This window comes from Aquarana catesbeiana, linkage group LG03 (assembly GCF_042186555.1).
Source record: "Aquarana catesbeiana isolate 2022-GZ linkage group LG03, ASM4218655v1, whole genome shotgun sequence".
Lineage (NCBI taxonomy): Eukaryota > Metazoa > Chordata > Amphibia > Anura > Ranidae > Aquarana > Aquarana catesbeiana.
Genome location: NC_133326.1, coordinates 560,523,670 through 560,537,698, shown reverse-complemented (window position 1 = coordinate 560,537,698; position 14,029 = coordinate 560,523,670). Strand labels below are relative to the sequence as shown.

The following is a 14,029-nucleotide window of genomic DNA, read 5'->3' as shown; positions in this document are numbered from 1 at the left end:
CCTGCTTCTGCAAGAGCTGGCTCACCTGAAGCTGTAGATCTGCCGTGGAGTTCTGGAGAGGGGGGAGGGAGTCCCCCACAGTACTCAGCCTGGTCTCAGCCTCGGTAACCCTTTCCCTCAGTTTTCGGAAGTCCTGCCTTACTAGAGAAATGTCCGCTTTCACCTCCTCAATCCGTGCTGTGAGAGTTGTCTGGCAGGCTGTAACGGCTTCTTGGCATGTGGTGATTGCCTCTAATACTTTCGCCGTGTCTGCTCCTACGTATGGCTCCTCTCCCTGCATCGCACCGCCATCTTGACCCTGAGAGTCTGTGTCTTGCCGGCGGTATTGTCCTAGTTTTGCGACCGCAGTAGCGGGTTTTTTGGTGGAGACATGGTCTCTGAGGGTTCCCAGTGTGGCGGCGGTGATTTTCGGGTCTTTGGCTGCTTTTTAGGTCACAAGATATGCAGATAAGGATTAACGGCCAGAGGAGCTCTGTCTCCTAGCGTCCTATTCCATGCCGCTCCAGGCTACACCCCCAGTGCTGTCACTTATTAAATGACAATTGAGCAGTCATGCTACACTGTACCCAAACTAAATTTTTATTATTTTGTTCCCACAAAAAGAGCTTTCTTTTGGTGGTATTTGATCACCTCTGCGGTTTTTATTTTTTGCTAAACAAATAAAGACCGAAATTAAAAAAAAAAAGTTTTTCTTTGTTTTTTGTTATGAAATTTTGTAAATAAGTAAGTTTTCTCCTTCACTGATGAGGTGGCACTGATAGACAGCACTGATAGATGACACTGATATGTGACACTGATGGGCATTGATAGGCGGCACTGATGGGCACTTATAGGTGGCACTGGTGGGCACTGATAGGCGACGCTGGGCACTGAAAGGCTGCACTGATGGGTACTTATGGGTGATAGTGGGCACTGATAGGCGGCACTGATGGACACTGATGGCTGGCACTGGATTTCACTGATAGGAATCACTGGTGGCACTGGTAGAAATTTTTCACTGGCACTGGCAGCCTGGGCACTGGCATTTCCCTGGTGGTCTAGGGTGGCATACCTGGTGGTCCAGTGTGGTGGCCATCACTGGTGGTCCTGGCAGCATCCTGGTGGTCCTGGGCGGGCATCCAAGGGGGGCTGCGCTGATAAACAATCAGCACAGACCCCCCCTGTCAGGAGAGCAGCAGATCGGCTCTTCTCTACTCGTGTCTGTCAGACGCGAGTGAGGATAATCCGATCAACGGCTCTTCGGCTCTTCCTGTTTACATTGTGATCAGCCATGATTGGACATGGCTGATCACATGGTAAAGAGTCTCTGTCAGAACAAAAGAAAAAAGATTGGGACTTTAAATGAGGTGCCAATAAATATGCACCTCCATCCCTGTGGCGTTGCCAAAAATAGAGAGAGGAGTTTGGAACTTTAAATGAGGTGTGTTTCCAAAAGTTGATACAATAAGCAAAACCTAGGTGTGAATGCATTGATCCATATACCAAAGGTGAATGCACATTCCATAAAATACTTTATTAAACATCGTTTTACAATTGTAACCATGTTGCAAAATATAGAGGAATCAAAATGTTACATTAAGATCATAGCTACAGCAAGTTTGCAGCAATAAAAATACAGTAATCACATCAACAATCTGTCAGAGACTCTTTACCTAGATCGGAGTTGCGGTGTGTCAGACTGACACACCGCAACAACGATCGCCGTGATGCGCGCAGCGGCTTGATATCCTGAGAACGTCATATGATGTCCGGTCAGGTTATCGCAACCACTTTGCTGACGTCATTTTGCTATATGGCGGGCGGCAAGTGGTTAAAGTATATGTATCTGTGCCATTCACGTATGACTGTATGTTATCAGCATCTGCTCTAAGCATTTGAGGGCTAACAGATTGGATGGGCGCACTATTCGCCTTTTGTCCACTGCTCATGTGTGGGCCTGCACCACATTATGATACATGTTCACTACAATGATAGAGGTGTGGTGGGGGGACTATAAGAGGAGCAGTGAACTCCCATCAATTACAGCAGGAGGTTCCCCCTTTGGAGAATCTTTGCACATTTTAATTTCCTACTTAATTGCGGTCATTCTGAGTATGAATGTTGTTGAAAACTAACCTGGGTGTCTGTTCCAGGGTGGATCAAGATAGCCCATATGTTCTTAAAGACCCCACCTTGATTGCTGTGGCTAAGAAATATAGCCGAACTCCAGCTCAAGTGGCCATGAGGCACCTCCTTCAGAGAGGAACTGTAGTCCTTGCTAAGAGCTTTAACCCGGAGAGGATTAAAGAGAACTTTCAGGTACTGTGTGGTGTTACCTAAACGTCTGAGGACAAAAATAATGGGAGCTGTGATTTCTGACTTGTATTTATTGTTTTAAGCTGTACAATAAGGGACCCTCATCCCAATTCTGACTTCACTGCCTAATGAATATTTTGACCTAGGCAAGCATGTAGGATGGGATTTCAGACTTCACTGGGAGTGTGCTTGTTCCAGGTTGATGACTCACTAGGTATATAATAGAGGATGAGAGTGACAACCTTCAGTCATAAACCATCAAAACCTCAGTAACCAGCTGTAATTGGTATGCTTTTAGTTCTTTTAAGGAAAAAAAGTTTGGTCAAGAGTCTTAACTTTCACATTATGATTGGCTATTATTTTGTTCAACCCTGCAGCAGCTCTATATTGTTCCAAAAGCCTATCTGTTTTGTAAAAAAAAAAAACTTCTCTTACATGTACTAAGTTTTATATAACATGGAGTTCACTAGAGCTGTTTGGTCTACACAGGCCTGAAGGGCTAACGCCTAATACTGCAGATGTTTAAAGTGAACCTATGATGTACCTCAATGTGTTCAACTAAAAGTACCCCCTTAAATGGTGCCTACAAGTAACTTCAATAATCATTTACTGTATGTCTGTACTCCAATGTCCCTGGAGCAGGCAGTGAACTTCTGCCTAACTCAAAGGCAAGCCCCCAACCACAAGCTAAATTCTGCCTTTCCCTGTTCAAATGGAGGGGGGATATTCAAATTCTGTTTAATCTGTGAAACTAAACTTCACTGCGAACCCCATTAAAGTTTATACGGGGGGACGAATCTACTAAATAGATAATAAATACTAAATTCTAGCGATTTTCAAGGCTAATAGGCATGGGGAGCTTGGTACTGCCATGAGGGACATTTTAACAAAGCTAAACCATTTTTATAAATGGGCAACATGGGGGAAAAATGTATTCTTAAATTTACATGCTTGGGAGATGCAAAGGAACAGTGGAGGTGTTGCAAAACAGTACAGTTTTCATGGACCGCATTAGCAAAACCACATTCTGCAATGACATATTTTAAGGGTGTATTTTTTTTTTATATTTAGTTTGGCTTAAATACAGCAGTGCACCCCAACCTCCTTCATTTCAACTTGAAAATAAAGACTGCTGCCTCATGGGATGGTTTGGCGACCAAAACCCTGTAATAATATACCCCTGCATTGGGCTGATGTGCATTCTTGCAAATTTGCTAGCACCCAGTTTTCATAGAAGGCAGTGATCAGGCACGAATACATCATCTTCCCATCCCAGAAGTGTGGGAAGCTAATGCTAAAGTACATTTTTTTTTCACATAAGGGAACTAAGCCCTGTGAAAAAAAAACACACGCAACCTTTTATCACTGTAGTGCATGTGCACAGGTACAGGCTGTAAGGAGGCCGCAGTACTGTACATCTGCTGCACTGATATAACAAAGTATGAAAAATGGTAGAAACCGTCCCCTCACCCCCCCCAATTTTCTAAGATAATCAGAATTGTTCTACCTACATGACATTCAGTAAGGGTTCAGGTCTACAATAGCAAATGTCAATACCTACATGCCTTAAACGAATTCTTCCTAATGCACTTTTGTCAGCCGCATTCCATATTGCAGATGTAGCCGGCTGTCGCCAGCTGTGTTATCCTCTAACACTGTCCCTTATTTGGCAGACTAACAGCCATCCATTGCACTGACTTAAAGGGACAGTTTTATGTGCACTACATTACAGAAGGGCCTCAGCAATAGCTGACTAATATTCACAATTAGGCTGCCATACAGTACATCATTACATTTTCTTTCCTTCGACCACGGGTTGATGGAAAGAAATCCCTCATGCTGCGCTATTGTATTCTGACAGCTGAAGGTTTCTCCACTGCCAGAATTCAAGGATCACTGTTGCTGGCTATAGCCAGCGGCAGTGATCAAATGAAAAAAAACTCACCCAAGCCATTTTATCCACTTGTCTTTGATCCCCAGTGCCAGCATCTTAACTTGCAGCTTCACAGCTGGCTGCTCACTGGGAATGCGCAAGCTGAACTACGCATTGTGAATGGTCCCCCAGTCTTCTGGGACCTGTGACATGTCCCAGAAGATTGTGGGGAGGGAGGGGGATAGGAGAACTTCTGCTTGGATCGCCTAGTGGTGGGTGGAAGTGGGAGCGGGTTCCTTTCAAAACCAGGTACTGGCTCCCAAAAAAAGTGCAATTTCTTAAAAAGGAGCTGGAGGAGGAGGCCTTAAAGCGAAACTTCCCCTTTTGGGTGAAGTTCCGCCTTAAGCAGGTGTGTCATTGGAGACTGAGCAGTTTAAGTAGTCATGACAGAACAGAGGACCCATTAAAACCAAGCCGCTTCTCCGTGAGGAGGGCTGCACAGATAATAAGTCTTGTCAATATGTCTGCTGTGACCTCACACATTTATGGTGAGATTGCTGGCCTTTCCAAAAGCCTCGTTTTTAGTCCTTCTAATCCAGTTGACTTTGGTTTAAAGTGCATTATGGTTACTAGTTTGGATTAACGTATTATTTTTCTTGGTTACTGTTTTGAATTTCCATTTTACTTTGCTGGGCCTGCAAACCTCAAACATGTAGGATTCACCACCATGCCATGATAACTGCAAACCTGAACCTCATCCCTATCCAGGAGGAGGTAGAGTTTGGTCTTAGGTTGGGCAGAAGTTGAGAACTTTTGCTTTTAAAGAAATTAATGAGGATTATTTAAGGTACCTAAAAGCACTGTTTGTTATACCTCCACAGGCATACTTTATAGGAACAGTTTATTATTGTAAAAATATTTTGCTTCCAGCATGTCATCTTACTTTTCATTTTGCTTTGCAGGTATTTGACTTTGAGTTAAGTGATGAAGACATGAAAACGCTGAACGAGCTTGACAAAAACATGCGCTATGTCAATGGCAACCGGTGAGTATGTAATTAGTTAGTGCTGTATATGTCCCAGTGTAGATGGCCTTGTAGATAACAGGAACCTCAGTACAAAGGTCTGATAATCTCTTCTAGTATGCTAATAGTAAATCTAGCGCTAACCACTTGCCGACCGGACTATGTATATATACGTTGCAGTTTGCAAGTGGTTTATTGGGGTTATGGCTGGAGCTATCAGCCAAAAACCCAGTATTTTTAGTTTCAGCCAGCGGATGGCTCTCTCATGGAAGCTGTCTGAGTGGCCGGTTGAACGCTTTCAGATGGGCTGGGAGGGGATGTCACACCGCCGAAACCCCCCTCCCCCTCGCTGGTGTTCGCTTACCATTTTTAGCGGCACGCCCGAGAAACGATCTGACAATGCGGCTGGCTGGTCAGAGATAATAAAACACTAGATCATCTTTGATCGCCTCTATGGCCTTCGAGGACCGGAGCAATGTCATGACATCACTTCTGGTCCAGGGTGGAAGTAAACCATTTATTTTTTTTAAAGCAAAAGATCAGAATTATTAGAAAAACAAACTTTCTTAGAACATTATTTTCCTAAGAATTTTCATTCAAAATTCCACCTAACTAGTCTTAAAATTGAGATAGCCATTTTCAGCCCACTTCAGAATCTGGTCAACTGATCCCCTGTGTCACCCAACATTGGCTGCAGGGGGGAAAGAGCATGCTCTACAGTGGGTGGGAATTCCAGGAGCAGAATTCACCCATAACCGCCCATAGCAGAACCAACCATAGGCTACCATATCCCATCCATTGTCGGTGCTTCCTCCTCTCCCCTGCAGGCAGTGCTGGCTGACAGAGGGGGTTGGATCAGGTGACTGAACTGGAGCAGAATGAAAATAGGTAATTATATACGTCCTTTTTTACACAAGTTAGTCAGCATAGGTGTTAGAAGGGGGCAGTCAACATTTTTAAGACTGGTTAGGTTTAGGCTGAAATTTTACTTTGTAGAGAGAAATAGAGTAATTGCAGTTTCTAATCCTTTCTGCCAATAGTGGTTAATCTACAAGTCTCCGCATACAGTTATTTAATTATATAAAATAAATAATAATGTTTAAAGCTAAACTAAATCCACATTGTGGTGAGTTTGCTTTAAGAAAAATAAAAAATAAAAAAATTTTTAAAAAATTTAAAAGTTTTTTTTTTCTACTTTTTGTATGCAGAGAAGGGGGAGGGGCTTCACTTCAATTTATCCTGGCACCAAGGATGCCAAGAATGTACACGGAGCTGTGCATGCGTTGCTCAGTGTATATTCAGAAGAAATTTTGCTGGTAGGCAGAAAGTGAGCTTTATTGCAGAAGAGACATAAGAAGTTTCTTCTGTAATAAAAGCATTTTATTTAAAAGGTTTATTTATGACTTAAAGCGTTTGTTATCCCAACACTTCATATTCCTGATATGTGCCTGCTGTACCATGTACTTGTATGAGAAAGGATCCTGTTCCCTTTGTATTGCTTCCTTTATGTGAAATTCCTGGTGTCCCAGGCCCTCTGCTTTCCTATTAAAAACTGACCACGCTAAGCAGGAGAGCACACCGTAGTCAGTTCTCTAGCTGTGTGCTGGGTACTCCTTATGCTCTCCATTGGTCAGACTTGTCCTGACACCCCCCCACTACGCTGCACAGCCATTCATTGGGAAGCCCAGTATGCTGCTGCTTCTCCTCTCCCAAGCTCTAATGCAGCTGAGACTGACAGAATGTGATCACTTCTAAAAAAGGTGTTTATAATGTTTTTGTTTTTTTATATATCTAATCAAAAATGTTTTGCCTTTCATATCTATTTTAAACTGAATGGGTTGTTTAACCGCTAAGCCACCGCCCACTGTCATATGACGGCGGGACGAGGCTTCTGTTGTTCTGGGAGGACGTCATATGACGTCCTCGCCCTCCCGAGCCACTAGGGGGCGCGCGCCGCCGGCAGCGCGCGTGCGTGCCCGCTGCGTCGCTCGGGACCCGGTGCGCGTGCCCGGCGGCCGCGATGTCCGCCGGGAACCCGCGATTGCCAGGTAACAGAGCAGGAGCGTGGATCTGTGCATGTAAACACAGATCCACGTCCTGTCAGAGAGGAGAGGAGACCGATGGCGTGTCCCTTGTACATAGGGACACCGATCGGTCACCTCCCCCAGTCAGTCCCCTCCCTCCACAGTTAGAATCACCTCCTTAGGTCATACATTAACCCCTCGAGCGCCCCCTAGTGTAACCCCTTCCCTGCCAGTCACATTTACACAGTAATCAATGCAATTTTATAGCATTGATCGCTGTATAAATGTGAATGGTCCCAAAAATGTGTCAAAAGTGTCCGATGTGTCCGCCGCAATATCGCAGTCACAATAAAAATTGCAGATCGCCGCCATTACTAGTAAAAAATAAATAAATAATAAAAATGCTATAAATCTATCCCCTATTTTGTAGACGCCATAACTTTTGCGCAAACCAATCAATATACGCTTATCGCAATTTTTTTTTACCAAAAATATGTAGAAGAATACATAATGGCCTAAACTGAGGAAAAAATTTGTTAAAAAAAAAAAAAAAAATTGGATATTTATTATAGCAAAAAGTAAAAAATATTGTGTTTTTTCAAAATTGTCCCTCTTCTTTTGTTTATAGCGCAATAAATAAAAACCGCAGAGGTGATCAAATACCACCAAAAGAAAGCTCTATTTGTGGGGAAAAAATTATAAAAATGTCATTAGGGTGCAGTGTAACATGACCGCGCAATTGTCATTCAAAGTGCGACAGCGCTGAAAACTGAAAAATGGCTTGGGCAGGAAGGGGGTGAAAGTGCCCTGTATTGAGGTGGTTAACAGAATGATTGTTTACAATCCCTTTTAAGAGCAAGTCACGACTTTAAGCTTACACAGTGTTGGGTGCTTAGTGGTTGGTCACCCTGCACCAGTACTGTCACATGGGTGGAAGCAAAGTGAGTAATATACTTCCCATACCACAAGTACCAGATATTTTTATTTGTTCCGGGTAGCAAACAGAGGGACAGGGTAGTGGAGGAAAGCTGTATATACTCCACTGGTGGGACCGTTACTTTGCAATGCCTAGGGATTGTGTTAATGGGTCAGTACTTTTAAAACTCATATTTGGTTATTGTTGGATTCTGGTGAGATATATACATGTAATACTTTGGCTCATGTTGCTAGATCCGACCTGCTCCCACTCCCCATGCCGCAAATCCAACAATAGCTTGGAAGGGCACAGAGCACTTTCCAGAGACAATCTGCGGCGAGAGGAATGTAGTGAAACAGGTGGAGAGAGACATTGACAACTTGTTGCTTTGTATTCTTGGAAAATTCTCACAGCCAAGATCAGCTGCAGTTACAAAGGGTTTCAGTCCCCTTCCAAGCTGTTGTAGGATTCAACTTTGTAACTAGATTTAGGAAGCACCTAGCTACAGGGGACAAAGTACTATGTGTACTTTGTCCCATGGTGTCAGGGCTGGTTTCTCAGCTCTCCCTTCTCTGTGCTAAGGTTGCTCAGCTGTCGTTTAATTGCCAGTACTCATCTTTCCACAGTGGCTCACCTGTTGATCATCTCCTTCTCATCAGTCAAGCCCACAGCCAGCCCCTTCTGGCTATTTAAACTGTCTGGTTCATTTCTTCAATGCCTTAGCCTTGGTCAACATATCTAGAGACTCTCTGTTGTGTTCCAGTTGAAGACTTGCCTGACTGACATTCCTTCTGGTTCCTGATCTTGTCTGCTGTCTCTGATGACGCTGATCTATGGCTTCCTGATTTCCTGGCTTGCTTGTCCTGACTACCCAATTTTGGCTACCGAACCCTGACTACATTTACCAGTTGTACCATTTTATTAAAAGGTGTGGTTTTTTTTGCTGCATTTTCTGTCTGTCTGATTCATGATTCCTGACAGTAGACCAAGGCCATGAATTCAGAAGATGCACGCAATCCACCTAGTGCTGTGATGGCGAACCTTGGCACCCCAGATGTTTTGGAACTACATTTCCCATGATGCCCAACTACACTGTGTGATGGCGAACCTTGGCACCCCAGATGTTTTGGAACTACATTTCCCATGATGCCCAACTACACTGCAGAGTGCATAAGCATCATGGGAAATGTAGTTCCAAAACATCTGGGGTGCCAAGGTTCGCCATCAATGACCTAGTGGTAAAAAAAATGTCCAGGTTGAATGATCAGTTTGCCATAGCGTTACAGATGCTAATGATTCGCACTGCTCACCTGGATCTTCCCACTGTGGCTGTTCCGGTACAACCTGTGTTGCAGGCCATCCCTGCTATTGCTCCAGTCTCTGTGCAGGCACCCGCCTTGAATATTACCTCTGTAAACGGTATGTTTGGTTCCACTCCACTTCCCCAGCAATTTGGGGGTGATCCAGTTCAATGCAGAGGGTTTCTCAACCAGGTTGGAATATACTTTGTGGAGCTACCCCAAGGCATTCCTCACGGACAGAAGCAAAGTAGGCTTCATTATTTCTTTGCTTTCTGATAGAGGGTTTGCCCAGGCCAAGGCTCTATGGGAGACACAAAAACCCATTGTCCTGCGTTACCCGGAGTTTATGGCTTCCTTTAAAAGCGTATTTGATGTTCCTGCACACTCCACTTCTGCTGTCAAGAGCCTTTTGTCCATCAGAGTATGAGTTGAACTGTTGCCGATTACACCATTGAATTCCATACTCTGGCAGCAGAGGTCGCTTGGAACAATATGGGCCTCATGTCTGCTTTTTCTCATAGCCAGAGACATACCTACAGATCTGGAGAACTTGATCACGCTTGCCATTCTCTTTGACTCAAGACTCAGAGAGAGTCCTTCCTTTAAGGAGCGCTTGCAGGAGCCTCCTGTACATTTGGCTCCAAGCTTTGCAGTCCCACCCTTGCCTCCCTCACTTCCCATGCCTCCTGGTACTGAGTCTGCCAGTGAAGTAGAACCCATGCAGTTGGGCTTGATGCGTCTCTCTGCGCATTAGAGGGCCTTTAGGAGGGGGAGATTTGCCTTTACTGTGGCCAGGCAGGTCACTTCTTGAAATCCTATCCTACCCGTCCGGGAAACGCTTGCACCTGAGGTCCTGTAGGGGACAGACCTTAGGTGGCGTTGTTACATCCCCAGTTACCTCAAAGGATAAGCCTCTAGTTTCGATTACCCTTTCGTGGTCTGAGTCGTCCTTCGATACACAGGCTCTAATCGACTGTAGGATGGCAGGCCTGTTCATAGACAGTGCCTTTGTGTCTAAGCACTCGATTGCAGCTTCATGCCACTCCACTTGCCATTAAGGCTATTGATGGGAGACCTCTACAGCCTGCCCATGTGACTCATGAGACTGCTCTGTTGACCATGGCCATAGGGGCTCTTCACCATGAGATAAAGCTGGATACACACTATACAACATTTGTTGTTTGATTTCCTTTAGATTTACCTTCAACTATGTAGTGCAATGGCCTGTCTGATTGCATAAAAATTGAAAGCGTTAGGATTGACCTCATATTATATGGTTTTGGTAAATCTAAAGGAGAAAATCTAAAGAAAATTGTATAGTGTGTATCCAGCTTAATCCAATTTCAAGTAATTTCCTCTCCTCATTATCCGGTGATCATTGGTTATCCTTGGTTACAGAGGCACAACCCCTCTTTTGATTGGCTTTGTGGTGAGGTTCTTTCCTGGTTGCTAAAATGCAGTAAGACATGTTTTCAGAAAGTAGCTAAGGTCTTGTGCACCTCTTCCCTCTCTCCTCCTTGCCAGAGGAGTACCGTAAATTTAGCGATGTCAAGCAAAAGGTCAAGCCGGTAGTTTGCCTTCACACCGGTCGTATGATTGCGCAATTGACCTTCAACCTGGTGCTATGCCTCCCGATGGCTGGGTTTACCCTTTGTCTGTCTCGGAGGACAATGTTGCTGACGCACTTTCTCAAGGATTCATCCGCAAATCCTTGTCTCCTGCTGGTGCTGACCTCTTCTTTGTGAGAAAGAACAGTGGTGAGTTGAGACCTTGTATCGATTTATAGGGGTCTCAATCACGAGCAAGAACGCCTACCCAAGTCCGTTGATTACGGAATTATTTGACTGAGATAAAAAAGTGATCAGCGGAACTTAATAAGATAAATGTATATTACCTGTGACAAATGAAAAAGTCTCCTAGATAAACAAATACACTCCTGTGCAAACTAGAACTCCTGTGTAGATTTAGGCAATAAAGTGTACTGTGCAAAATCTAGGATGGAAAAGGACCTGGGGGTCCTAGTAGATGATAGGCTCAGCAATGGTGTGCAATGCCAAGCTGCTGCTAACAAAGCAAACAGAATATTGGCATGCATTAAAAAGGGGATCAACTCCAGAGATAAAACGATAATTCTCCCACTCTACAAGACTCTGGTCTGGCCGTACCTGGAGTATGCTGTCCAGTTCTGGGCACCAGTCCTCAGGAAGGCTGTATTGGAAATGGAGCGAGTACAAAGAAGGGCAACAAAGCTAATAAAGGGTCTGGAGGATCTTAGTTATGAGGAAAGGTTGCGAGCACTGAACTTATTCTCTCTGGAAAAGAGACGCTTGAGAGGGGATATGATTTCAATATATAAATACCGTATTGGTGACCCTACAATAGAAATAAAACTTTTTCACAGAAGAGAGTTTAACAAGACTCGTGGCCACTCATTAAAATTAGAAGAAAAGAGGTTTAACCTTAAACTACGTAGAGGGTTCTTTACTGTAAGAGCGGCAAGGATGTGGAATTCCCTTCCACAGGCGGTGGTCTCAGCGGGGAGCATCGATAGCTTCAAGAAACTATTAGATAAGCACCTGAATGACCACAACATACAGGGATATACAATGTAATACTGACACATAATAACACATAGGTTTTACTTGATGGACTTTGTCGTTTTTCAACCTCACCTACTATGTAACTATGTAACAATAAATATAACAAGATACAAAATAAACTCCTGTGCAAATACCGTATCGTGCAAATAGCAAATAAATAAATAATCTGTGCAAATGAGTATGAAGTCCCAAGTAGCTCAAAGGCATGGAACTATAACACAAAGCTGTGTAGTGTAATGATATAGTCCACTTTGTCAAAAATAGACAAATAGCTGAATGAGTCATCAAAGGGAATCTTCAATAGGAGATCTTCATAAACACCACTTAATGCTCTCTGGACTCTTACCTCAATATGAAGTATATACAGCGTTAGCAATCCGCTTAGCTGGGGGACATTTATGGATCTCCCGACCTTTGAAGCCAGTAATAGCCAGTGGTGTTTCTCCAAATAGTGTATTCCAAATGATGGGTTCCGGATTCACAGCATAATCATTTACGGAAAACGGGCATATAAGGGGATAAAAGAAGAATCTCCCATAGTGCAAACCGGAATTATTTGACTGCCTCAAGGGAGCAACAGTTTTCACAAAGCTCGATCTGAGAGGGGCATACAATCTTGTGAGGATCAATTAGGGCGACGAATGTAAAACTGCATTTAACACCAGGACAGGACATTACAAATACCTCATAATGCTGTTTGGTCTTTGCAATGCTCCTGCAGTATTTCAGGAGTTCATCAACGATGTCCTCTGAGATATGTTGCAGCAATGTGTGGTGGTTTATCTCAATGATATTCTCTTATATTCCAAATCCATAAAGAGCCACCACACAGATGTGCTACAGTGGTTGAGAGATAATAACCTGTATTGTAAGTTAGAGAAGTGCCAGTTCCATCATGAACAGGTTAAATTTATGGGTTATGACATTACTACTTCCGTTTTTTTGATGGACCCAGAGAAATTCTCTGCAGTTCTACAGTGGCCTCGACCCATAGGTCTACCTCCGTTACAAACGTTTTCTTGGCTTTGCCAATTATTATCGGAAATTTATTTGGAACTTCTCTTCTCTGGTCAAACCCCTGACTGATGTGACCAGAAAGGATGGTAACCCACGCAATTGGTCTCCGGATTCCATTAAACCCTTTGAGTCTCTCAAGGTTGCCTTTGTTTCAGCTCTTGTGCTGGCACATCCTGATCCTACGCTACCCTTCATTTCAGTGGCGTAACTAGAACCTTCAGGGCCCCGGTGCAAGAAACCATGGAGGGCCCCCCTGACCTCCAGCCAGGGCCCTTCCCACTGATCTCGGGGGCAGGAGGACCTGGATAGGAGGGGGAACAAATCCCCTCCATTTTCACTGGGATCAGTGACAAGGGTAATGGTTGGAGGGGAGTGGGATGAGTGGCAGCGGTGGGGGACATTGAATGAAATGAGTGGCACCGGTGGTGAAAGGATGGGATCCGTGGTGAGGGTGGTGGTTGGGGGGGTGGGATGGGATGAGTGGTGGGGAGGGGAATGGTATCAGTGGCAAGGATGGTGTTTGCAGGATGGGATCAGTGGCAGTAGTGGTCATGGTGGGGTGGATCAGTGGCAGCAGTGGTTGTGGTGGTGTGGGGGATATCAGTGGTGGTGGTGTGGGGGGAGGGGGGATCAGTGGCAGTAGTGGTGGTGTGGGGAGGTATTAGTGGCAGTAGTGGTCGTGTGGGGGGGTATCAGTGGCAGTAGTGGTAGTGTGGGGGGGTATCAGTGGCAGTAGTGGGGGTGTATCAGTGACAGTAGTGGTGGTGTGGGGGGTATCAGTGGCAGGATTGGTGGTGTGGGTGGTATCAGTGGCAGTAGTGGTGGTGTGGGGAGGTATCAGTGGCAGTAGTGGTGGTGTGGGGAGTATCAGTGGCAGTAGTGGTGGTGTGGGTGGTATCAGTGGCAGTAGTGGTGGTGTGGGGGTGTATCAGTGGCAGTAGTGGTGGTGTGGGGGGTATCAGTGGCAGTAGTGGTGGTG

General features: G+C 44.6%; 1 protein-coding gene and 1 long non-coding RNA gene across 2 annotated transcripts in view; one reads left to right on the top strand and one right to left on the bottom strand.

Annotated features, from left to right (window-relative positions):
* The window catches only part of LOC141132852 (uncharacterized), a 241,637-nt gene that overhangs the window by 135,166 nt on the left and 92,442 nt on the right, over nucleotides 1-14,029 (bottom strand). The window lies entirely within an intron of this gene.
* Nucleotides 1-14,029, top strand: part of LOC141132848 (aldo-keto reductase family 1 member C3-like) — a 68,110-nt gene that overhangs the window by 49,067 nt on the left and 5,014 nt on the right. Inside the window, exons 7-8 of the mRNA XM_073621769.1 lie at nucleotides 2,133-2,298; nucleotides 5,131-5,213. Coding sequence (XP_073477870.1) covers nucleotides 2,133-2,298; nucleotides 5,131-5,213 — 249 coding nt within the window. The remainder of the gene's footprint in view (nucleotides 1-2,132; nucleotides 2,299-5,130; nucleotides 5,214-14,029) is intronic.